Source organism: Gossypium hirsutum, chromosome D12 (assembly GCF_007990345.1).
Source record: "Gossypium hirsutum isolate 1008001.06 chromosome D12, Gossypium_hirsutum_v2.1, whole genome shotgun sequence".
Lineage (NCBI taxonomy): Eukaryota > Viridiplantae > Streptophyta > Magnoliopsida > Malvales > Malvaceae > Gossypium > Gossypium hirsutum.
The window spans coordinates 1,768,424-1,794,401 of NC_053448.1; the positions used below are offsets into that span (position 1 = coordinate 1,768,424).

Genomic DNA, 25,978 nt, shown 5'->3' on the forward strand with positions numbered 1-25,978 from the left:
TTATAACTTGTTGTTAATATTTTAATATATAAAATATAAATTGTAAATATTTTTAAGCAATAAATAATAATTATTTATAAAATTTAATTAGAATATATAAACTATATTTTAAATATTTAAATATAACCATTAAATATTTGTAATTAGTATTTTAAAAAATATTTTTTATTTTTAATTAATGATTTTAACACAATTGTAATTAAACACCAAGAAAAAAAAGGAAAAATATTATGTTATTGGAGGGTGAAAAAGTAATTAAGCACCAAAAGTACTTTTGGAAGAGGAAAAGCTAAAATTTTTAGCTTCTCATTTTTAATTCATTTTCAGAAGTGCTTTTCAAAATTTCAGCCAAAAGCCGCTTGTTCTTCACAACTTTTCTTTCAAAAGTGCTTTTGGAGTCAGAAGTATTTTTTTTAAGTAATGAAGAACTGACTCATTGTGTACTAGTTTGGCTTCCTTTAAAGGCTTTATTTACTATTTCACTCTTGAGTTACATTCATTTTTTCATATTAGTATCTAAACTTCTTTTTTTTCTCATTTTAGTACTCGAATTTTTGTTTCGATAAAAGTTTTGACCCATAATCATCAACACTAATAATATGGTTGTTGATCGTTGATGGGTTGTTGACTGGCCAATGTAAAAAAAATCATTAAAAGTAAAAAAAAAATGTGAAACTTATTTAAAAGATTATAGAAATTTATAAAAGTTCAAAAAAATACAATACAAAATTGTAAAAGTATTTAAAAAATAAAATTTATGAAAAAACTGTAAATAATATTAAGCATTATGAAAACTTGAAAAATTATCAAAAAAAATTTAAAAAGTAGTGAAAATTTTGAAAATCAAAATAATAAAAATATATTAAAAATTAAAAAAAGTAAATTAAACTTTTTTTTTTGCGAAGTCAATAGTTTCTCGGTAAGACCTTATCCTTTGATTTGTTGATCAACTCTAATTTTCAAGTTACATTCTTAAATTTTAGGCTACTTGGAATTTTGTGAAAATCATTGCTCATGTGTTGGTTTAGTAGACATGTAAGTAGCTTGACATCCCTTTCGTGTTTAATTTGCCAAAATTTAGCCTTTAATGTTTTATATTATATCAGTGATATGTTACATTTTAGTACATGTTTTATGAAAATCAAGTTAAGCATGCTAGTATGATATTTTTGAGAATTATGTTATCAAACTGTGTTTTGGTATTCTTGTGCCTTTCGAATATCGTTTTGGAACATATATAATATGTTTTGAGATGGTATAATATCGAAATATGTACTTGTATATGATGCATGTTTAGTATATATATTTGAGACATTGTGGGCCTAGAGGTGATCATGAGCTGGGTCAGGCCTAAACATAATTTTAGACTCGAGTCTAGCCCACAAAATAGGTCTAAAATTTTGCTTAAGTCTATCCTAAATAAAAATGCTAAAATTTGAGTCTGGTCCGTTCGTATTAATTTTTTTTATATTATTATTTTTATAAAAAATAAATTTAAAAATATAATATATTAAATAATTAAAAATATTAAAATAAATGTTTCCCAACAATTAAAAATAAATTAAAAATATCTAATATTTATGCTGCAACTTAGCACGCAAATGTCTCTAAAATAATAATAAAAAATGAACTATACAAAATTCAAACAATAACAACAATATAATAGCAATATAATAGTAAAATGGCAGCAAAACAATGGCAAAGCAACACCAAAATAGTGGAAATAGTAGTAGGTTTTTTTTTTGTAAATTTGAGTTGGGCCGGGCAAAAAAAAAGCTTACCTAATGCCTTTTCTATTTAAAAAACGGGCCTCATTTTTTGCCCAAGCCCATGTCCAAACCTTCCAACTTTTTGTACGAGCCTCTGGGTCCGGCTGGTCCATGATCAAGTCTAATTATGGGTAATTTTTATTCTTTATTCTAAATTTGTTCCTGATCTATGTTCCAACCCTGCTAATGGGGTTTAAATATTAGTTATGTCGACATGTACTTTGTGCTTAAAAACTAGTTTCAATTGTGCCACCTATTTAGAATAACGGTTTTTGACCAATTGCTATTGGGGTGAATTTTGGTTTTTGTTCCAACCCAGTGTCACTGGGTTAATTGTGGTTTTTGTTTTTGACCCATTGACACTGAGATTAATTATAGTTTTTGACATTTGACACCGAGATTAATGGTGGCCATAACAATAAGAAAAGGAGTTATTTTTTTGTCTATGGGTATATTGGAAATTATTAATTTGTCTTTAATATAGTTTTGACATGGAATATGCTTTGAACTATTTATTACGGATTGCTTACTGAGTAGTTAAACTCACTCCCTCTTTTAATATTTTTGCAGGTTCTAACCTTACTCGCGAATGTGAGAAGTTTCGAGAGTGACAATTTTAAACATGATGTTTTTTTTAGAAAATTCAAAAAATTTCCAATTATTTTTTTTAACTTTCAAATTTGTTAATCAAGTTTAAATTGTAATTTTTAATGTTATTTTTAAAGAAGTTTATGAATTTTTGTGAGATTACGAATCTATAATTTTTTATATTAAATATTTTAATTTACTTAAAATTTTAGTTAATTAGTGATAGCCTTGCACATTTGTGAGATTCAATCTCACAAGTGTGCGACGTCTATCATGCCTCGATACTGAATGTGACATATTTTAATTTTTCGTTTTTAAAATAATTCAATCATACTTTTAAATTACTTAGATATTGAGTGTGGGGTAAAAATTATGTTTGAGATGTTTTCTAATTTATTTCATTTCATTTCTTTCGTTATGAATAATTGGAATCTTGTAATAGGTTAGTGTGCCTTCTAGTCATACCATCCAGCCTAACCTTATCGAGGTTTTAATCAACGTTAGAGTATCGTAACGTTTGATGCTTGAATCAGAGAGCATTGATGCACTTTTGAACTCAATCACGCTGAAAATGGTGCCACGCTAGAACTCCTCTTACCGTGCCACAGCATCCGTTGGCGAGTGGAGCTTTTACATCCCATCAAGATTAAAAATCTCATTTCATCATTGTTGATTAGAGTGTGTAAAATTCGATTTAAATTAAAAAAATTAAATTTTTTTTAAATTTTAAGTTAATTGAATTGAGTTATTCAAATTATTCAAGTCAATTCGAATAAATAATTCGAATTTCGAATTAGAATAAAGTTGAATTTTACAATTCGAATAACATATTGATGTAAATATCTTTTTGCTCCCTATGAAGTTTTGAAAATGACCAAATTGATCTTTCTCACAACAAAAGTTACAAAAAATTCAAAATATTTATAAAAACTCCAAAATTTATAATTTCAAAAAAATATATAAAAATTTCTAAAAAATATATAAAAAATTTCTAAAAAATATATAAAAAATTTAAAATTTTCTAGAATAATAATTTTGGGACCTAAATAAGTTAATTAATGATTCAAGTTTTTCATACTAAAATATTTATTATTATTATTATTATTTTGCTTTAAAAAAAATTTCAAATACATATGGTTTCAATTTTATGTGTTCTAACATGAAATTAATTATACTGTAATAAGATTTTAATTTGATATGTTTAATTTTTAAATTTAACTCGAACAATTTCTCTCAATTTGATTTGACTTGATTCGAAACAATTTCAAATCGAGTTAAGATGATAAAATAAGACTCGTCAACTTGATTAACTCAAAATTTTGTCACCCGATTCGATTGAGTACTCACTCCTACTTCTCACTAGAGATGTTCATAGGTTAGATTAGGTCTAAGCACGATATTAACATATTTTATACTTATTGAAGCTCGACCCAGCCCGAAATATAGGCTTAAAATTTTGTCCAAGGCTACCTAAACCCATTTTAGGCTTGCACATATTATTTTTGTAAAAATATTTATATTATATTAATTTAAAATTGTCATCTTAATATTATTTTAATGTTTATATTATAGTAGTATTATATATTTAGTATAAACTTATTTTTTTATATGTTATAAATTACATAATATATAAAATATTATAAACTTAAAAATGGGCCGAGTCGAGCTCAGGCATTGAATGTTCAAGCTTGAGATTAACCCATATTTTAAATGGACTTAATATTTTTGGTACAAATCCATTTATAGACCTAATATTTTTACCTAAAACCTTTCAAATTTCAAGTGGGCTTTTAGATCTAGATGGATAGCGTGACCCATGTTTACTTTCCACTATCTTTCTATTTAAAAGGTTTAAAATAGTTTTTAATCTAACATAATAAATCAAGTTTATTATATAATTAATCAATTAATACATATTATTTGTATAATATAAAGGAAAAATAAATCAATTCAATTATTACATAAAATAAATAACTATATAAGAAAAAAATATATTATTTGATGTAATTTTCTATTTGAACATACAATATTTCAACATTACAACTATTTTTAATCTCATTGAAATTAAACTCATTATCCATCCAAATCAACCTAAACCCAGTAATAATAATAAAAACAAGGCGAAGTGGAGTAAAAAAATTAATTTCAGCCTTTTTCCCTCACGTAGTGAAAATAAAAAAGAAAATGATCTTAAATACCAACTCCCCTGAATTGCACGGAAGGATGAAATTGGAGAGGCCATAAATCTCCAATAATTACTGCTTGTTTCAATAGAATGGACAAGGCAATCGACAGGAAACTGCAGTCACAACTCGGAACCAAGTATAGAAAACAGATCACAGTTGATGAAATACAAATCAAGCATTGTTGAATCAACAGACCCACTATTTTCTTAGGACCCCAATCAGAACAAAACAAACAAGGCGTAACAAAATTGCAAGGAGAAAATATTTACTTTTTTACAAAAAGCACCATCTTTCGGTGTTGTTTTTGTTGACTTGTCGTTGAGCTCCACTCTCAACTCAAAGGGGCTCATCTACCTATCCTGTCTCGACACGTGTTCACCCAAATCTGTCTCGCGTGAACTTCACGTGCCAATCCCGAAAGGTCGTGGGAAAAGAAATGGGTAAAAGACCAAAGACAATGCATTGTGCACCATTTTTGTATTCTTTTGGGTTTATTTCTATGTAGGAAAAAAAAGAGAGAAAGAGCGAGGGGGGAAAAAGAAAAGAAAAGGCCCAAGAACCAAAAAAAAAAAAAAACTATGAGTAAGATAGTGGAGAAGAAGCAGAAGAAGAAGAAAGGGAGACCTTCTCTTTTAGATCTCCAAAAACGGAACCTTAAAGAACAACAGCAAAATCAACACAACACCAAAATTAATGATTCTACCCCTCAAATTACTCTTAATTACGACTCTGCCACTGCCACTTCTCTCCGTCGATCAACCCGCCGGCATCGGAATGACGATGACGACGACGCCGACGAAGAAGAAGAACAAGAGCAGGGGGAGCATGAATTGGCCCGAAAAAAACGACGGGAGAAGAAGATGAAGCTCGTTCTCAAGTTGCCTTCCTCGCAGCAAAAATCGCCGGTTAATTCCGAATCCCGCGGCTCCGATTCGAATCGCGAGGACAGTAACGTGGGTTCGAGTCACAAGAAGAGGAAAATCAATTCAATCGGGGACGGATCCGGAATTGCTGATTCCAAAAAGGTTTGCAAAAGTTTTAAGTTTTCTATGGAAAAATTAAAACGAAAAAAAGCTTATAACTTTAGGTATTTTTCATTTTAGTTTTGGCTATTTTAACGGATTTTTGAAAAAAAAGCGCCAATTATTTTTTTTGACGGAATTAAGATTCCTTGAATTTCGGGCCGGAGAGTTGGTGGGGTTTTCTACAATTTTGAGTAAATTTGTGGGTTTTGACTTTTATTTTTTTCTTCTTTTTAATTTCTACCTTGAATTTTTGTGATTCCCTTTTTCTTATTTTTGTTTTTTACAAAAAATAAAATAAAATATATTTATTTTGTTAATTGGGGTCTGTACTCACAGAGAAAAAATAATAATTATTTTGACTGTGATAGTTTATTAAAAGTTTGATTTTGTCCTTTCTTTTTCAGTTATTGTAACTGTATTTTGCCTTTTTTGGGACATTGAAGTTTGAATGCTATGCTACTTTGCTTTTTCATAGCTACTTTGCCTGGTGGTTCCTCAGCCACTTAAGGAAATAAAGCCAGTTAATTGTTCATATACTAATTGTAGTACTCTTTTTTATATTTGTGATTTACTTTCAGGAAGATAAGTCTGTTTCTGGTGCAAACCCCGCAAGTAATAGCCAAGGTTTGCTTATGATCCGATACCCATTTGCTTAATTCTTTTTGTAGGAAATTTTAAGCTTTTAGGTTATTTATTATGAACCATTGTCAATGTCAATATGTGTAGGTGGTCAGTTGGATTCTGGACCCTCAACGGCTTTTCCGGACAAAAAGCTGTTATTGTTCATTCTAGACAGGCTTCAGAAGTATTTCAATAAGCTCCTATGATATTTGGTTTGATTTCTTACATTACATGTAGCTTTTTGATGACCACTTGTCTCAATTGTGCTGCTTTTGAAACTGAATACTTGCAGGAAGGACACTTATGGCGTGTTTTCGGAGCCCGTGGATCCTGAAGAGGTATGATCTGCAAATATCTTTGTTGTTGTTAAGCTTTCTTTTTCTTATTTGGTTTATGTTTCACTTATGCAGCTGCCAGACTATCATGAAGTCATCGAGCATCCTATGGATTTTGGAACTATTAGGAAAAAACTTGCTAGTGGTGCTTATGCCAACTTAGAACAGTTTGAGGTTGGTTAACATATTCGTCATTTGTTCTTTTGCCTCCTATCTTCTACAGTTTTTTATTATCTTAGCACCTTGCTGATTTTGTTGTCTTCTTAGCTGGATTCCTTTTTCTTGTTCAATCCTGCACTGGCTTTCCGAGTTTGGACTTGGTAGACAGGGCAGTTGGAAAAGACGGTGTTGTATTTGTATCGATATTGTGCTTCCTATATGTTTCATGATTCCGTAATAGTAGTTATTCCAAAAACTTTGAGATCTTATTAATTTGCTAGGTGATGGATGGTAATCTAAACTAGTAAGTGTAAATACACTAATATTTTCTCTCTTCTCAGAGATAAATTTAAGGCAATTAGCATAACAAGTGGGCTTAATGTGAATCCTGTTTTGCACATATGTGGTTTGGGATGTGTTTCTTTGTCTTTCTGCGTCATGTTTATTGTATGGTTCGTTGCCTTCATTGATGGTGAACTCCTTTAAGGTGATAGAAGCAATTCAGCATGCTGGAAGATTTTCATTTTTAACCTGAATGCAGGGCAAACAAACAAAATTCTGTTATTGCCATGTTTTTAAATTACTTGATAGTATCGGGTTGCATTTAATGCATATGCTATAATGTTCACCGTCTTTTGGTTATAAAAAGGCATGCTTATGCGAATGCAAGAAACTCGTGGGTGTTATGTTGTTGTTATTAGTCATTTTCTTAAACTTGCCTGCTTCACTTTAGGTATCATTTCTTTGTTCTCATAATAGATGCGACATATGGAGTGTGAAAAAGGAAAAGGATGAAAGCTGAACATGTTTTTATTTAGTTTTCTTCTTTTTTTGGCCATCCATTGATGGCAGTGTTTTTGGTGATTTCTATAGTTTACGTACAAAGCTTGCCGAGCTGATAAAAACAAAAGAAAGGAAAAATGTCTTTCAGATATTCACTTTGTTTTGTTACTTCAAATAAACTTTTGCTGAAGCAATTTTAATACTTCATTTGAAATTTAAGAGATGATGCTTCTATTTTTTTAAAGGCGTAAGCTGGCTAATCAGCCATCCGTGATTGATGCTTTGGTTTTTTCTCGATTAGAAGCTAAAACTTTGGCATATTGTGAATAGATGTTTCCTTTTGTTATCTTGCAGAACGACGTTTTCCTCATATGTTCAAATGCGATGCAGTATAATGCTCCTGATACTATATATTTTCGACAGGTATGGTCAGGAACCTACTTCTAATTTATATTTGAGGTTAACTTTATGTTATTTCTGAAGATTTTATTTTGTTATCAGGCACGATCTATACAAGAGCTAGCAAAAAAGAACTTTGATAATTTACGGCAAGATAGTGATGATAATGAAGCAGAGCCAAAGGTGATTAGGAGAGGTAGACCTCCAACCAAACATTTCAAAAAGCCGCCAGGCAGACCTTCCTTGGAGCGTGCTGCTTCAGAATTTGCCTCAGATGCCACCCCTGCTACTGGTCAAGAGAATGCCCTATGGTCCAATCATGATATGAGGAGAGGACCTCTTGCTTCTGACAAGTCTAATTTTGCAGATTCGTCTGGAAAATTTTATGGTTCTCACAATGATGTTTATTCAGGCTCATTCACTGAAAACAAATCTGACAGAAATGATGAAGGTATAGGTAAAACAGTCTTAGAACTTTCTCCTTTTTGGGTTGCTTCTCTTATTGTTCTCATTAGTTCTCACCCTTGTTATATATCCCATGTTGTTGAAGCATTCGTCTTTTCTTGCAGGTTCTGTTTTAGTAGGTTATATGATGAAGCATGGAAAAAAGCATTTTGTGCTGGATGAGAATAGACGTAACACTTATAATCCATCATCTGCTGCACGAGAGGCATCCGTTCTGAATACTTTTAATGGAGAGAGGAAGCAGCTACTGACTGTACGTATCCTATATATGTATGATAATCATTTAAATTTATCGAGTAGAATACTGAAGCTCCTCGGTGCTATAAGTTTGAAACATTAATGATGAAATGAAACTTCAGAATATGTCTAGGCCATATAATTTCAGAATGGTAACATGGCTATGCTACTTATTTTCTTCCCTAGGCGGTGGAAGTGTGTGTTTTTGCGTGTTTGTTGGGATCTGAGGATATCATAAACGATAAAAAAGAAAGAGAAAAGTAGTGAACTGTATGATTCACAATTTCCAATTACATCAGTTTTCTGAATGCGGATTGGGAAACTGCATTTACACTGTTTACAACTGCCCATATGATTTGCTGCTCTATCCTTTCTGGTGGAGCAGAAGGAGGGGGGGGGGATCCCAGGTTTGGCCTGTGTTTGTTTAATATCTTCTTTTCCATTTGAAGCAGGTGGGGGTATACTACGAGCATGGTTACACACGAAGTCTAGCTCGATTTGCTGCAAACCTTGGTCCAGTTGCCTGGAAAATTGCTTCTAAAAGGATAGAAAAGTGTTTGCCAGCTGCAGTAAATTTTGGTCCTGGATGGGTTGGGGAAAATGATATTCCGGTACCCAGACCTTTACAGCTACCTTCTCTCTCGCTTCCACCAGGCCAGAAGACATTTGGTCAAAATTCATACTCTTCCACTGAACCTTATGCCCCGGAAACCCGAGAAGATAAGCAATCTGACAAGCCTGAAGCAGATAATTTGTCTGAGAAGCATGTTCCTTCCGTCCAATCCGTCTCAGGTGGTCATTCAAGTAAACCTATACCTGCTTCTGCCACTACTACATCATCCCTTTTAGCTGCTAAAAGATCTCCGGAATCATGGAATCAAAAGACTGAAGCCAGTGAGGGATTTTCCAATACTGGTTTTAACATGACAAACAGCAGTGCAGGAGCAGGCCAACCGAGGCCTCCCTTCCCTATTCATCCTGGCATGAATGGATATAATAATGGTGCTTATGGCTTTAACCTCCCAGCTCACATGGCGAAACTAATTGGGACTGCCAGGCCTCCTGGGTTCAGTTTCCAGTCATCTCAGAGGCTTGACACTGTCTCGAGGAATGCAACTAACTTCGCGCATCCAGCAACCGCAAACTCGAACCCAAACGACCCTAAATTATCAGAAAATTCATGCACAATGAATCCCAGCTCTCCATCACCAAATTCCAGGTGCGAGACAGTGGCAACCCCGAGATCAAGGATTCATCCACCACCATTGTGGGAAGAATTATCTCCGCATCAGAAACTGGAGTCCATGTTTTCACCACAACAAAAACCAGATTCAAGCTTGTCACCAAAACAGAAACCAGATTCAGTTCCCCCAGATCTTAATATCAGATTTCAGTCACCCGGGTCACCAAGTTCAAGTCGAGCCGATCCAGCTCACCCAGATTTAGCTTTGCAGCTCTGAGCATAATCGATATCATTAACTATTTTTTCTCTTTCAATTAAGTTAACCTTAGAATGGTGAGGTGCAAAGCAGGTCCAGTTGAATGGGATCTGCTGAAGCTTATAGATTATTGTTGTACAGATCAGTGTATTCTAATTCCTAGGCACATAAGCAAAAGTGGTTTCATTGGAAGCCATGATTGTAGTCTTTAATTCATTCCTAGATGAAGATGAACAGGCTGTATTTGACAATGAACATGAATGCCATGGACAGCATAGAACAATATATTAGACTCAACAATTTGTGTATTGTATCGTGTTATAATGATGTTTAAGATGATTTATGATATGTTAACAATTTATATTTTATACATTTTGAAATATTTGTCCTGTTCGTATTGTTTCATCATGACATGTCTTGTACTGTGTCTTGATTTTCTTTTCCATGTTGCGTCTATTATTGTATCCATTCATGCCAGGATGAATTACACATTTACAGAATTTCAATAATATAAAATTAAGTCTTATGCTACAAAATCAATGCATTACCATTCAAGAACTAAGTATTTACTTTCACTGGGTAGCTAAAACATCATACTTTATGTATGAAACTTGATAAATGCATAAAGTTACCATTAAATTGAATTTCATCATCATACTAATTTCATTGAAATTTATTTCCTTGCTTATGTAAATGCATATTGAATTGCTGTGGCTTGCATAGACTATGATTTTAAGTACTTGACTTGTTTCATGTTCTCCTATTAACCTTTGGTTGCTTAGATATACTATCATTCGCTTTTTGATATATCTAAAAAAGAGAAAGAAATAAAATAAGAGTCACGCGGATTAAAATTTGAGCTCCTTATTATATAATTTAAAATTTAAGTGTAGCATAAGGATTAAAATTGAAATTTTTATGAATCTCATGTGATGACTTGATGGTTAAGGGTGTTCATTGCCTCAGCTGTGGCTTGGGTTTGAGTTGTGCTAATTGTGTTTGCTATTATCAAATTACAACTTTTGTCCTTGTTAAATTTAAGGTAATTCCATTACTAAAATCGTTATATGAGAGTCACTTCTTATATGACATAATTTAAAATGAAAATTTTAGAGGAAAATGAATATTATAAAAATCTTGTTTTTAAGATTTTCAAAATTTTTATAAATTTTATCATTCACTCTTTTTTTTCCCTTTAATTTTAGTTTCAATTTTATAAGTTATGCAATAATATTTTATTTTTTTATTGACATACTATTTAACGATTAAATTAATAATTTTAATAATAGAATAATTTAATTAATATAACATAGATGGTTTAAAAATATAATTTAAACATTTAAAATTTAGAAATAAAATAAAATTAACTTTATAACCTACTTTCTTGGTAGTATGAAAAGGAATGGTACTTCAAGGTTGACCAAAAAATGATGTCAAAGAAAAAAAGTGGGATCCAACTTTTCGAGATTCAAATCTAAACTATTTAATACAAAGTGGATTGCCAGTAAAATTATATTAATAAGGTTTAAACTTGAGATGTTGATGCAAAACTTTGACCATAATATCATATATGTATTTTGTATGGGTTTGCACATATGTAGTGTTCGCACATTCGTGAGTTCAATATGAGGACGCGTAATACGTAATATGAGTTTGCCTATACATGGTGTGAACCCTGTGTATGCGAAACCACTTCAAGTATACACATCTTAACCCTAAGATATGATACATGTTATAATGCATGGAAACCTACTTACTATGTCACATCTAAGAAGACATACAGAAAAACACCCAACACTGTTTATATTTTTATATGATTAATATTTTAATAATATAATTAATAAAATATTTTTAAATAAGTTATTTTAATATGAAAAAAAATATTATTTTAATTATAATTTTATATAATTTTTTAATTAAAATTTTAAACATGGATAACTTTCGAGAAAGAAAAGGATTTATAAAAATACATTTTATACACAAATTTTGTAGATTATCATAACTCGAGGGGTACATTAGCTGTTTCAATCAATGAAAGTTTTGGCTTAATCGAAACTACAAATTTCTTTTTTTGGTTTAATTGCAAATTTCGTCTTTAACGTTTAACTATTTTAATAAATGAAAAAAATATTAAATTTAAAATTTAAAATAATATGATTTTTTAAAAATTAAAAATTAAATCTTAAAATATCCTTGGGTTAGCAATTTACTAATATGAGTATGCTTGAACAGAATTTTAGGTCCAACCACATCTGAACAAGTATAAAATATGTTAATATTATGCTTAAGTTTAATTCGAACTTGACCCGACCCAATTCATGAATACCTTTTTTTTACTCAAACTTCCTTCACCCTTCTACAAGCTAATAAGCTTAACTACGAATCCAAGTCTCATGATCGTGCTATGTTGGTTAATGCGTTAATTACGTAGTTGCTTTCTCTACATGTTAGACCTAATCATTGGTTGAGTTGAAAGCTCGCTCGAAAAGTGAGATGATTTGGGTAAAAATATAGGCCTGAAAAATGGGATTGGACAAAAGTAAGACCCGTTTTCTAAACAGGTCGAGCCTTGAGTAACCCTTTTTTTTGCCTAGGCCCGGCTTGGCTCGACCCGAATTTGCAAAAAGAAAATATGTTATTGTTTTTTACTGTTTTGCCCCAAAATTTTTCATTGTTTTGCTATCATTTTGCTATTATATTATTATTATTATATTGTTGTTATTATTTGAATATTGTATAACTATTACTCATTATTAATTTTGCTACTATTTTAGAGGTATTTACTTGCTAAGTTGCACCTATCTTAGTGTTATTTAAGTATAATTTTTTTAAAATTTTTTTCCATTTCTTGGAAAACAATTATTTTAATGTTTTTATTTTATTTGATGTGTTATATTTTTTAAATTTATTTTTATATAAAAAATTTAATATGGGTGGACTGAGTTCATATTTTAATATTTTTATTCGGACTGAGCTTAAATAAAATTTTAAACTCATTTTTTAGACTAAACCCGAACTTAAAAAAGCAGATTAAATTTTTAGTTTAGTCGAACCCGGCATGATGAGCTGTACTACACATATACATTATTTGAACCATCGCTGAAAATGTATTTTTAGTTAAATTTTAATTACTAGGTTGTTGAAGAAAAGGACTTCCAAATAGTAGCATAAAAGCAATGATTAAGGTTTTTTAGTTGATGTACCAAACTACTACTAATCAAGTCAATAAATGTGAAGTCTTTGAATTTGTCTTTGGAAAATTGAAGTCCTTGAATAATGATATATATATATATTATCTTGACTGACTTCTTTTCCAAGACACGGCAGTTGACCCATGATATAAAACGTTGTCTACTTATTACCAGCTAACATACCAACGATGTTCGACTTAGTCTTGTCTTATTTGGTAATTAGCCTAACGCATGCACAAATCTTATTATTATGAAACAATACTACATTATCAAATCATATTGCACCCATCATTAGTGCATAACTTTACATGCTCAGATAGTGGAATACGGAAACAGAGAATTGAAGCCGAATTTTCTAAAAATATAGTCAAAGAAAAAGATAACGTAGTAACCCTTTTCCATTGCTATTTGAATTGAGAACAAAGGTTCAAGAAAGTTGAAATTTTTAATCAACAACTTGTTGATATATATATATATATTCTCTGGCATCTGCAGAAGGAAAAAAACAGCTGATTTATGTGTCTGGTTATGCTCCAACAAGAAGACAAAGTGAAGTGAAAAAGGAAAGGAAAAGACGTACTTTGAAGATGGGGATTTGCTGGGGTTGTCCAACACCAAGCACCACTGCTCATCTCAGTTCAGGTGACCCTTCAGAACATATTGATTCCCAAACTTTATTTTTGAAAAAAAAAAAAAACCCAAAGATTGTTGTATAGTTTTATAATTAGATTGCCTGATTTTGTTAAGTGGGTTCAGTTTAGTTTTCAATTTTAGTTGACCAACAATCCATGTTCTTTTCTGTAATCATCGCCAAAAACCCAGTTCTCGCTGCTGGCTTTGTATGGTATTTTGACCGTTGACTTGTGTTTGTGTCTTTGTGATCATTACAGACTGTTGTATTGTGCTGTGTTCTATTTGCTGTATTGTTATAAGTCCTCATATGTTTGAAAAATTTACAATTAACATTTATTAAGTACATTTAAAATCTGTGATTGCAATAGTGATATCTCAAACAACCAGCAACACAGCATCCTCTACTGCAACATCTAGGGGCAGTAACATGTCTGGGGACAGCGTGTTCTCGGCTTCCAGTGGCGATGAGTCTTCTCCAAATGACCACATCTTGCCCACTCCTAACCTAAGGATCTTCAGTTTTGCAGAACTGAAGTCTGCAACTAAGAGTTTTAGGCCTGACATGGTACTTGGTGAAGGAGGTTTCGGTAAAGTCTTCAAAGGTTGGCTTGATGAGAAAGCATCAGGGAAGAGTGGAAGTGGAACCCTTGTTGCTGTTAAAAAGTTGAACCCAGAGAGCTTGCAAGGATTCGAGGAATGGCAGGTCATTTTTCATCCGTCTTGAGAACGAATTAACCTATTGAGAAAATTTGTTGTACCATGTCATCTTAATACGTGCTTTTGACTTCTACTTATTGGTGCAGTGTGAGGTGAATTTCTTAGAAAAATTGTCACATCCACATCTTGTAAGGCTGCTGGGATACTGTTGGGAGGATAAAGAGCTTCTTCTGGTGTATGAGTTTATGCAGAAGGGTAGCTTGGAAAACCATCTATTCGGAAGTAAGTTTATGCATCTGACTTTTCGTTTGAGCTTCTATTTATGTGTGCACACTTTCCATCTCTTATATCCAATGAGTTAACTTCATTCTTTACTGTTTTCATTCTCCAGGGGGTTGTACCGTTCAATCGCTTGATTGGAATATACGGCTTAAGATAGTGATAGGAGCAGCAAAGGGCTTATGTTTCTTGCACACTGCAAACAACCAAGTAATTTACAGAGATTTCAAAGCCTCCAATATACTACTTGATGGCGTAAGTTTCTGTACAAGCCTCAATATTTGGTAATAACAGATGTACACTAGCAGGATAGCCTTTATTTTTGGGATTAAATGCTGATGACTTGCATCATTCTCCTTCAAAACATATCAAGTACATAAAACTAATATATATAGTTTTACTGTTGTTACACATTACAGTCCTACACTGCCAAGATATCGGATTTTGGGTTGGCCAAATTTGGTCCATCAGCTAGCCAATCACATGTAACAACAAGGATCATGGGTACATGTGGTTATGCAGCTCCAGAATATGTGGCTACAGGTAATCTTCATTCAATTTTTGGGTGCTTTCATAAGTTGCCTTTCTGAGCCAATTTAAGAAAGCCTACTTTGCTCTTCTCATGATTTGCTTACCTTGCTGATTAAACAGGACATTTATACGTAAAGAGCGATGTGTACGGTTTTGGTGTTGTTTTAGTTGAGATATTAACAGGCTTGCGAGCGCTTGACCCGAACCGTCCAAGTGGACAATGTAATCTGGTGGACTGGGCAAAACCATATTTATCTGATAGAAGAAAGTTAAACAACATAATGGACCAAGGACTGGATGGAAAATATCCTCCCAAAGCTGCATTTCAAATAGCCCAGCTTGCTTTAAAATGCCTTGTACCTGAACCTAAGAACCGCCCATCAATGAAAGAAGTTGTAGAGACTTTGGAACAGATTAAGTCAATCAACGAAAACCCAAAAGAGCCAAGAAATCGTTCTGCTCGCAGACACGGCAAGCAGTCATTGCGCCATCGTTCTCCACTTGCTCCAAAGCATGGGGTGAGATAACTTACTTCATCTATGCAAAATTGGTTGCAGGTCTCAATATTAAGGTGCCGATTGTTTCTCAAACATCTCCCATTTCCTTATTTTGTTCAAGAGTCTAGGAGTTTATTTAAATAGCACTTGTTTCAGTAAGTATAGCAAGTTGTGCTTGATAACTTGGTTAGAATAGTTTTACCTACAGTACTGCGCTGTTTGACACCACAAATCCCTATATTTATTGATCACAAACAGTAGAGATAAAAACCAAATGTTGTAATGTGATCCCGATGATAAGTCCAGCCTAGAATATTACATTTTTACGCTGTGCATCTTCCATTCCAAATGAAATCCGATAACTAGTAGACCTGATCAAGGATTAAGCTATTTGTGTAGACTCGAAGGTCTGCTAGAAAAGTGAGAGGATTTCGGTAAAAATATAAGCCCGAAAAATGAATTTGGACAAAAAACAAGACCCGTTTTTTAAACGGACCGAGCCTCGGATAAAACTTTTTGGTCCAGGCCCGACCTGCCCCAACCCAAATCTCATGCTTATACTTTCTTTTTTTATATTTTCAATTTGTTGAGAAATATTTATTTTAATATTTTTAATATATTTGATGCATTATATTTTTAAAATTTATTTTTATATACAAATAATAATAATCTAAAATGAATTATGATAGTCGAGCCGAGTTTGTCTCGAGTTTAGTTTTTTTAATATGGATTGACCTTAGACAAATTTTTAAACTTATTTTCCGAATCGAACTAAACCTAGAAAATGGAATTAAAATTTTATATTGACTTTGGCCCGAAATCAACCCGACCCATAATCAAATTCAATTACAATCTGACTGATAATATTAAGTTACGCAATGTCTAATGCATTTCATCACTTCGGGTGATCACTTGTATAGTGACTTTATGCAATTTATTTAACTGCAACATACGTATAAAGGTTACACCTTGAACATAAATATACAGGTCACACCTTGAACATAAGTATAAAGGTCACACACAAGGTGTAGTAGGACTTCGTTTTTATTTTTTAATTATATACCTAATAAAAGAATTTATTTAGAAATTTAAGCTACATTTTAGATTATAGGAAATTAGTCCTCTTTTTTTTTTATTTGAGTGATTAATTTGAACAATTATCTTAATTTAAGTAATTAAATTGAGAAAAAATTAGAGTGATTAAAATAAAAAAAATCTTATTTTTGAGTGATAATAGTGTAACTTACCTTAATTATTATTTAAATCGATAAATTAATACTTTTTAATTATATTTAATAATTCAATTAATTTTACATTAATTTTAGAGTGATAATAGTGTAACTTACCCTAACTATTATTTAAATTGATAAATTAATACTTTTTAATTATATTTAATAATTCAATTAATTTTACATTAATAATTAAAAATATAATACTTAACAAATTACTTAAATATCAATTCATGTGACATTGAAGGTAATTATACTAAAGTTGGTATTTACGTAATAAAAATTAAAAAATATATTAGAAATTTATATATATATATATATATAAAAGTTAAAAGTTATAGAAAACTCAAAAACAAAAATAATTTACCATTGAGCTGAAAATAATTTTTGAGAAATTTGATTGGTGATTCAGCCGCATTTCGGATTGTTACGACTTCACTAGTCCTATTTTCGGTTAAGCTAATTTGATTCTCTTTCTATCGAGGGAGGCATGAATCTATGCATTTATATCGATCCTGTCGTGATTTGGATTGCGACCGAAGAAGAAAAATTAATTTGCAGAAACTCGGATAGAACTGGTTGGAAGCTTGGCACATTACCGTCCGTCGGGACTGATCCCTTCCTACAACTGGAGCAAAAATGGCATGTTTTGGGACTTTAGGTATGACCCACTCCTCAACCAAATTAGGATAGACAGTGTGCAGCTTTTCATCCTTTACAATGGAAACCATAAGCCTGGTTGGTCGTCCAGTACGCAATTCATACTGGTCTAAATATGTGAAGTTTAGTAACCATTACCTTCATTTCTTTATGGTTCTTTGTTGCTTTGATGCCATTACCGTTTTTTAGTTTCACTTATGTGTTTTGATTCGCAATGCGCTTTCCAACAAACCTTTGGGTTTCGAAGCTCCCAGGCTGGAGTTTGAGGATCCAAGAGTCATCACGTTTTGGGAAATGGGTTGAGGTGTTATCTAACTATCGGGAGATGCTGAGATGCGGAGTTCAACCATCAGATCCTTCATTCTTCTCCTCCATTCTCAAAGCATGTCTAAACCTTTCCCCCACATGTTATGGGAAAACAATGCATGCGCGTTTCATCAAACAAGGTTATGAATCATTTACTTCCATTGGGAATTCCATTTTGGACTTTTACATGAAACGTGGAGACTTGGAATCAGCATTGCGTGCGTTTGATTGTATGAAAAACAGGGATTCAGTTTCTTGGAATATCATTATTTATGAGCACCTTAATCGGGGGATATAGAAGAAGGTCTACAGTGGTTTAATAAAGCTAGGGTAGCTAGCTTTGCACCAAATACTGCCACATTGATTCTTGTAACTCAGGCATGTCGCAATGTAGGAGCTTACCTTGAAGGACTGGAAATTCATGGGTACATAATTAGGAGGGGATTGTGCGCCATGGGTTCCATTCAAAGCTCCCTGTTAAGTATGTATGTACATATAGACTTGGTGAGTGCACGAAAGCTTTTCGATGAAATGTCTGACAAAGATGTGATCTCCTGGAGTGCAATGATTGAGGGTTATTTGCAAAGCGAGGAAGCGGATATTGCCTTGAAGTTGTTTCGGAAAATGGTGTCTGAGGATGGGATCCAACCAGATGCAATAACTGCTGCAATTGTCATAAAGGCCTGCGGGAGATTAAGAGACATTCATATGGGGAAGTTGGTCCACGGAGTAGTGATCAGAAGAGGAGGCTATGAGGATTTGTTTGTAGGGAACTACTTAATTGATATGTATTCGAAATGTAATGATGTTGTTTCTGCCTTTAAAGTTTACAGGGACATGTCCCAAAAGAACAGTGTTTCATGGAATTCTATGTTATATGGATTTGTCCTCAATGATAAGTACTCAGAAGCTTTATTGTTGTTTAATTTGATGGGGGAGGAAGGGGTCGAGGTAAATCAGGTAACTTTATCGAATTTTCTTCAAATCTGCAAACATTTTGTGCTCGCATCTCCATGCAAGTCCGTTCACTGTCTAGTAATACGACGGGGGTACGAATTGAATGAATTGGTTATAAATTCTTTGATTGATGATTATGCTAAGTGTAATCTCGTTGATCTTGCATGGAAACTTTTTGATGGCTTGGAGGGCAGGGATGTGGTGACATGGAGCACTATGATAGCTGGGTTTGCTCACTGTGGCAAGCCTGATGAGGCCGTCAGGGTCTTCCGTGAGATGACCAAAATGCAGGAGAAGCCCACTGCTATTACCATTGTAAACCTTCTTGAAGCATGTTCATTTTCAGCCGAACTGGGAAGGTCAAAATGGGCCCATGGAGTTGCAATCAGAAGGGACATGGTGGCCAATGTAGCTGTTGCAACTGCAATTGTTGATATGTACGCAAAATGTGGTGCCATTGATACGTCCAGAAGGATCTTTGATCAAATGCAGTGGAAAAATGAGGTCTCATGGAGTGCGATGGTAGCAGCATACGGTATGAATGGTCTCCCTAGAGAGGCATTGGCATTGCTCTCAGAAATGAAATCGCAAGGTCTGAAGCCGAACTCTGTGACTACTCTCTCAGCACTATCTGCATGTAGCCATGGAGGGTTAGTCGAAGAAGGGCTTACCTTTTTTAAATCTATGGTCCATGAATATGGGATAGTACCTGGGATGGAACATTATTCATGTGTGATCGACATGTTGGGTCGGGCAGGAAAGGTGGACCTTGCAATGGAGTTGATCAACCAGATCCCTAGTGGTGTTAAGATTAGTGCAAGAGCTTGGGGAGCTCTTTTAAGTGCCTGTAGAAGCCATGGAAACAAGGAAGTTGGTGCAGGAGCACTCTCTCATATTCTTGAGCTGGAGCCGATGAACTCTGCTGGATATTTGCTGGGATCAAGCATGTATGCTGCTGAAGGCTCATGGGACCAGGCAGCAATAATGAAGCAGTTGGCAGAAGAACAAGGGGTGAGGTTCTCTGCTGGTTACAGTATGGTTCAAGTCGGAAACAGGGCATGTAGCTTTGTTGCAGGGGATTGCTCAAACCCTCGGGCTCAAGAGATTAACATCATGGTCCAGCAGTTGCATAGTTGCATGAATATCGAGGAAGGGATTCAGTCGGGTGTGACTGAATGCTGAAGTATATTTTGGATCTTCCAAGGAGCAAGGTTTAATGTTCAAATTCAATATCTGGTCAAGGAGAGTGTAAATTCAAAAGAAAATGAAATTTTAGACACAAATACCATCAAATCCACTACTAATCTAAATTTTATCCAACTGCTGATAAAATTGTAGTTGTAGCGGGAACAATAGTGGTAAGTTGGCATCACAGATTAATCCATAATCTCTTCCAATTTGTAATGTAGTAAAATAATAAAACTTTAATCCAATTGACAAATGCAGTTGGCCACTTGTTCAAGGACTGGCAATCTGCACCACCTGGTAAATTTGACTCCTACAAATCAATCCATGGAAAAGTGTTGTGCATTCCGGTCTACCATACCCAACCCAAATTACTATTAGAAATAAACAAATCTTTTTATTTAAACTTAAATGGTTAAATTCTGCTATCAGTCCCTGTGCTTTTTGAATTTTAAAATTTCAGCCTCACTAAACGGTAATTATTAGATTCATTAAATCTTGCTATTTCTAAAATCTAATGCAGCGAATATATTATTATATGGGTAATATCATGTTAGATTATTATTTCCACATATTACTCACTACAAATCTAATTAATGGATTAACAATTATCGTTCGTGTCAAGATTAAAATTTTAAAATTCAAAAACATTGGGGCTTAGAATGCTCTAATTGGAGAATGTGAACTAAATCTACAACTACGCACATAGCATCCCGTCCTTGTAATAATGCTATCCTTCTTTCTCCAATGATCAATTTCAAAACTCTTTTCAAACATGATGGCATTGTTCAAACCATCCCAGTCTTTATTGAACTCTATTATGGCCTATCCTGAGTGACTGTGCTTGTTCCAAAGAGTATTAACCTATGACAATCCTTACTAGGTCCGGTTACCAAACCCGAGCAATAGAATGCTACAAACAAATACCACACAATGACAAGCAATTTATAATCCAAAATCACAAATAATTATTAAATTATCACATACGTGCATGTATAATCACACTAATTAATCAATTTCAGGTAAATAATGACTATATGGAAGCTTAAAAACAATTCAGGATTGAACATGGATAAATTTGAATTAAAAACAAAAAGTTGAGAAAATTTTAAAATAATGGTCACACGGCTGTGTGGCCAAGCTGTGTGACAGAGCCCAGACTGTGTGGCTCAGAAACATGACTGTATAGTCAAATCGTGTACAAATCGAAATATGGGTCACACGGCTGTGTCGTAGACCGTGTGCTGAACTATGTGTGTATTCGAAATATGGTCACACAGTCATGTCGTAGACCATGTGAAAAATCCTGCACCTAAAATTAATAAGACACACGGCCGTGTGCACCTAAAATGGCTTCTAAAACAAGACAATTATTCACACATCACCTGGGTATCAAGCCAAACCAAAATCAATCATTTACATAACTTAAAAACTTATTCAAACAAGCTTAAAACATGTTAAAACATTCAACCTAAGTGCTTAACTAGTGTACCTTCATTAGCACCACATTTCAATAATTCAAAGCAACTCAGAATGGAATTGATCAAACATACTAATCTTAAGCACATTAGGCCATTTAACCATCTCATATTTGATGTTCATTCTAACATTATAACTTAGATACAAATACTATCAAAGCTAATAAGGTAAAACATAGTTATAACTTGACTTGTACCAGTTCCATACTAACATCACTAGGCATATCATGTATTAACTAGTTCCAAACAATCATCAAGCATAAAACCAAATATGTAACCAACTGATTCATGACAATATTAAGCAATTAACCCAAAGTAAAACACTTCCAAGCTATCAACAAATTGACCATTTCCAATACACATGTATTTAATTACATACCATTAAAGACCATCAAGATACAAAATGACCAAAACTAGAATAACACAATTTAGGTACATGCCAAAACCAAACAAAAAGACTGTTCACCATATTTAAGTTTGGGATCGTCGTTAGATGTTGAATCGATGATAGAACTACTAGGTATCTAACCTGCGCATGAGAGAAACAAACGTACGCTGAGTATAACTTAGTGGTATTTCTAAATTCAATATTAAATTATAATATAAATTATGTAATACATGACTTAACAACAAGATCTAATGCAAATTAATATTGGAAAGCTACATATCATAATGCACCATTTAATATTACAATTCGATTTACTATAATAAATCTATCTAACATAATTGTAATACATATACATTTTTACTTATAACAATCAAAATAATTTTATCACATCAATATTATATACACATTTCCGGACTTAACTCTAGTATCCTCTATTCAATTTCATTTATAATCAATGTCCCAATTCCATTTCATTATTTCATCCATCATACTTATATACATATACGCAATTATCACATCTCAAAATAGATTCAATTTCATATTTATATTACTATACAATATTTCTAAAACTATTCACTTTAATCCTCATCGCAAATAATAAATTTGAATTGGACCAATTCAACTCTTTTTATCATTTATAACTTACCTTATGAACTTCTCATGCAATACAGTTCATAAGTGTAGCAGTTGAAGTTGTTCAGGTTATAGAAATATAAACTGTAAATTTCGAGCTATTTGTCAACGACCTTGTCTTTTCCCTTCTTTTTTGAGGAATTTGGGTCGTCGTTAGCTACGGAATAAAATAAACAACATATTTCATCAATATACATACAATTTCACATTCCATTCCTAATTAATGTAACTGTTATATTTTAATCAATTTAGTCCCTAAAACCGAAACTAACGTAACTTCCACATTTAATCCTGAATTTTTATACCAATTTCACTCTAAGCTAAATTTAACTTCCTATTTTTCATTTCTACCTCTAAATTTCAAAATTTTCGTAATTTAATCCTTATTGCTCAAAACCAACTATTAACTTTACAATTTAGTTATTTTTCACTTCTAAACTAAAAATCTATCAAATTAGTCCTTAAAACTTTAACTAATCAACAATGATAACATCTTCAATCTTAAGCAGCACTGAAAAATAGAACATATTTTAGTTAGTTCGAGGTACCGAAATTTCAAAAACATAAAAATTATAAAAAATGACTAAATTGCACTAACCAATTTTAAGCTTGAAAAATGAATCCCCATGCCGTTAGCTTCTTCTTCTCCTTCTCTAATGGATCGGCCAAAAGAAAGAAATGAAGAAAATTTCATTTCTCTTTCTTTCCACTTTACATATATTATACTTTTAAATTTTAATTTTTAACTTATGTTTTAATAAATAATTTTTATAACATTTTCCTAATAAAATTTCTCAATTGCCGTCCACTTCCATTTAACTAACGATTTAATTGCCTAATAAGTCCCTTAACTATGATTTACTTTACGATTTAATTATAGTTCAACTTTTGACTCTTGCACGACTTAGTCCTTATACTTAAATTTTAGCACTAATTCGATAAAATTTCTTAACCAAAGTTTGATTCGCATCTAATATAAATTCGTAAATATTTAATAAAAATATTTATAAGTTCGATTTATGGAAAACAAGGTTCCGATACCTCAATTTTCAAAACTATCGACTTTAGAACCGATACAGTTGTACCTTATATAACTTTACAAATAATTAATTTTATTAAACCAAATCTCAATAATACTGTAATACTTTTGTAAATATTAATAAATAATATTCACTAATTCTATCAGCAGAAAACAGCATTCCAAAACCACCGTTTCCGACTCCACTGACTTTCGAGTCGTTACATAACTTTTTGCCAAATCCTCCCTCAATTTCCTTCCACTTTCCCCTACATGTTTTCCATCTTGCAATGTTGTTGGAATATTGGCAAAGATACCCTTCCATGGACGAACAAACATGCACATCAAGAAATAAACAAAGACACATCTTTAAGTTTGTAAACAACTAGAAAGTATGTGCAGCTATGATGCAGTACAATGACTAAATGCGCCAAATGGATTCCGTAGCATCTCAAAATTTGCCACCCATAAGTGCACGAATCCATGACCACTCACTAAAGATAGTCCTTACTTACAACACAAGTACCTAACTCAAAGTCTAATAATTCCATGGGAACCTTTAGCAAGTAAAACCCTATATTAAAAATTAAAGCATTAATCAGAAGGTCACTCTTCTAAAGAAAGTGAAGTGTTTTATTATAATAAAAGCAAAGCATAAAAGAAACTTTTGAAACCATTTCTAGGCCTCAGCTTCTTAGAAACACATCTTCAGCAAATAAATCATATACAAGCTGAGCATGGTAAAGAAAATGCAGAAATTGAAACATATGAAGCAGCTACAAACTTAAATTCAATTGTCTTTTCATTAACAAGCATTGAACAGCCAAATTAAGTGAACTAGAGGACTTTTCAATGAACAGAGAGGATAAACTTACATTAGTGTCATACTTCATGTTATTAAAGTGGATTACGCATGTAGAATTTTAAATAAATTAAAAATGTCTAATTATTGGTTTGATATAAAAAGCTTTCATTCAGTGAATATGTGGTTTTCGATTGTCCATTAATATAATAGAAATATTAAACAGAAACGTCAGTGTTCATAAAAATAAAAATAATAATGATGCAGGTATACATTTAACATTTGCCTTCCCTTACGTCAAAGCCAAACAGAGCAAGAAACACACACATATCATCCATTGACGTTTTCCATTTCGTTTTCCTTCACTTTCTCATTGAAGCCAAACAGAGTAAGCACATATATATCATGTATCGACATCTTCCTTTTCCTTCATTTCCTCGTTAAAGCCAAACAGAGTAAACACACATACACACGTATAGAATACCTTATAAAGACGAAGATTCATAGTGGAAACTTTGGTAGGAAGCTTGAAAACAGATCACCGTCGTCGCAAAAACACCGCCGTGGAACACTGAAAACCTTGAAAAATCTAGGGATACAACAAAAAACAAAGTAATGAAAATCTTTTCTTTTTTTTAACAGCGAAAAAATTATCTGCACTGTGCTTGCCAGACCTTTCATATGCCAATATGCGTTCGTATACATATATATAAATGATGTTGGTAACAATTTGGTGTTTTAATTTCCCCTGGGTCAGACGGCTTCGCGAGAGTATGTTAAAACACTGCTAACTGAAAATACGTCATTGCTGATCGACCCATCAAACCATCTATTTGCAGTGTTAACAAACTCCTGTGACTGCTGCATGTAAAAGAAATAGCACAAATAGTAAGAGAATATACATGTACGTGTAATTAATTTAAGCCTAAAATAATTCTTCAAATCAAAACTTGAGTTACACTGTACATAATGTAACACGCTAAACTCGATCCGATTGTTGAGCCTGAACTACAGTGTATTACAATCGTTGTTGAAGCGATTGTGAATAATTCACCACTAAATTATACAATTAATTTAACTAAATCAAACGAATATATATTCCTCAATTATACTTATATAATTAGGAGTTTCATTTACATGCATCTAAGAACATACAAACTATCAACCAACTAGACTATAAAGATCAAAGTCTGATCGTAAAATTATTTAATAACGTGGAATCCAATCTACTAAGTACATGCCAACATAATTAAGGATGGAACAACTAAACATTCATGTAAACTCGCAACCAATGAGATATCAAGTAGAAAATATAGACCTTAAGGGCTTACCCGAATTCTCTCCAAATCATACCCATCTTCAAGCAAGCTCCTTTCCCTCACAATCTGTCTCCTCTTCTCCTCTCCTATTCGTAACTATCCTTCATGAAAGGTTCTTCCCAAAAACAACGAAAACAACCAAGGGTTCTTTCCTGCAATTTTTTTTTCCTTTCCAAACGGCGGAGAGAAAAAGAAAGAAAGTGGAAGTT

General features: G+C 32.8%; 2 protein-coding genes, 1 long non-coding RNA gene and 1 pseudogene across 3 annotated transcripts; 3 read left to right on the plus strand and 1 right to left on the minus strand.

Moving 5' to 3' along the window:
• Positions 1-5,019: 5,019 nt before the first annotated feature.
• On the plus strand, positions 5,020-10,376 carry LOC107929268 (uncharacterized). Its single transcript, XM_016860649.2, has 9 exons — positions 5,020-5,568; positions 6,147-6,192; positions 6,295-6,373; positions 6,482-6,527; positions 6,600-6,698; positions 7,821-7,889; positions 7,968-8,316; positions 8,435-8,583; positions 9,020-10,376. The coding sequence occupies exons 1-9, from the start codon at positions 5,122-5,124 to the stop codon at positions 10,025-10,027; spliced, it is 2,292 nt and encodes a 763-aa protein (XP_016716138.1). The 5' UTR covers positions 5,020-5,121; the 3' UTR covers positions 10,028-10,376.
• A 3,106-nt stretch (positions 10,377-13,482) lies between these two features.
• On the plus strand, positions 13,483-16,118 carry LOC107929258 (probable serine/threonine-protein kinase PIX13). The gene is made up of 6 exons (XM_016860631.2): positions 13,483-13,839; positions 14,199-14,533; positions 14,634-14,769; positions 14,879-15,021; positions 15,186-15,309; positions 15,418-16,118. The coding sequence occupies exons 1-6, from the start codon at positions 13,785-13,787 to the stop codon at positions 15,822-15,824; spliced, it is 1,200 nt and encodes a 399-aa protein (XP_016716120.1). The 5' UTR covers positions 13,483-13,784; the 3' UTR covers positions 15,825-16,118.
• A 1,268-nt stretch (positions 16,119-17,386) lies between these two features.
• On the plus strand, positions 17,387-20,441 carry LOC107929247 (pentatricopeptide repeat-containing protein At2g17210-like; annotated as a pseudogene).
• Positions 20,442-23,646: 3,205 nt separating this feature from the next.
• LOC107939263 (uncharacterized) lies at positions 23,647-25,978 on the minus strand. The gene is made up of 4 exons (XR_001695092.2): positions 25,782-25,978; positions 25,125-25,311; positions 24,935-25,039; positions 23,647-23,966 (listed from the first exon to the last, which is right to left on the minus strand). It is a non-coding gene; the product is annotated as an uncharacterized lncRNA (long non-coding RNA).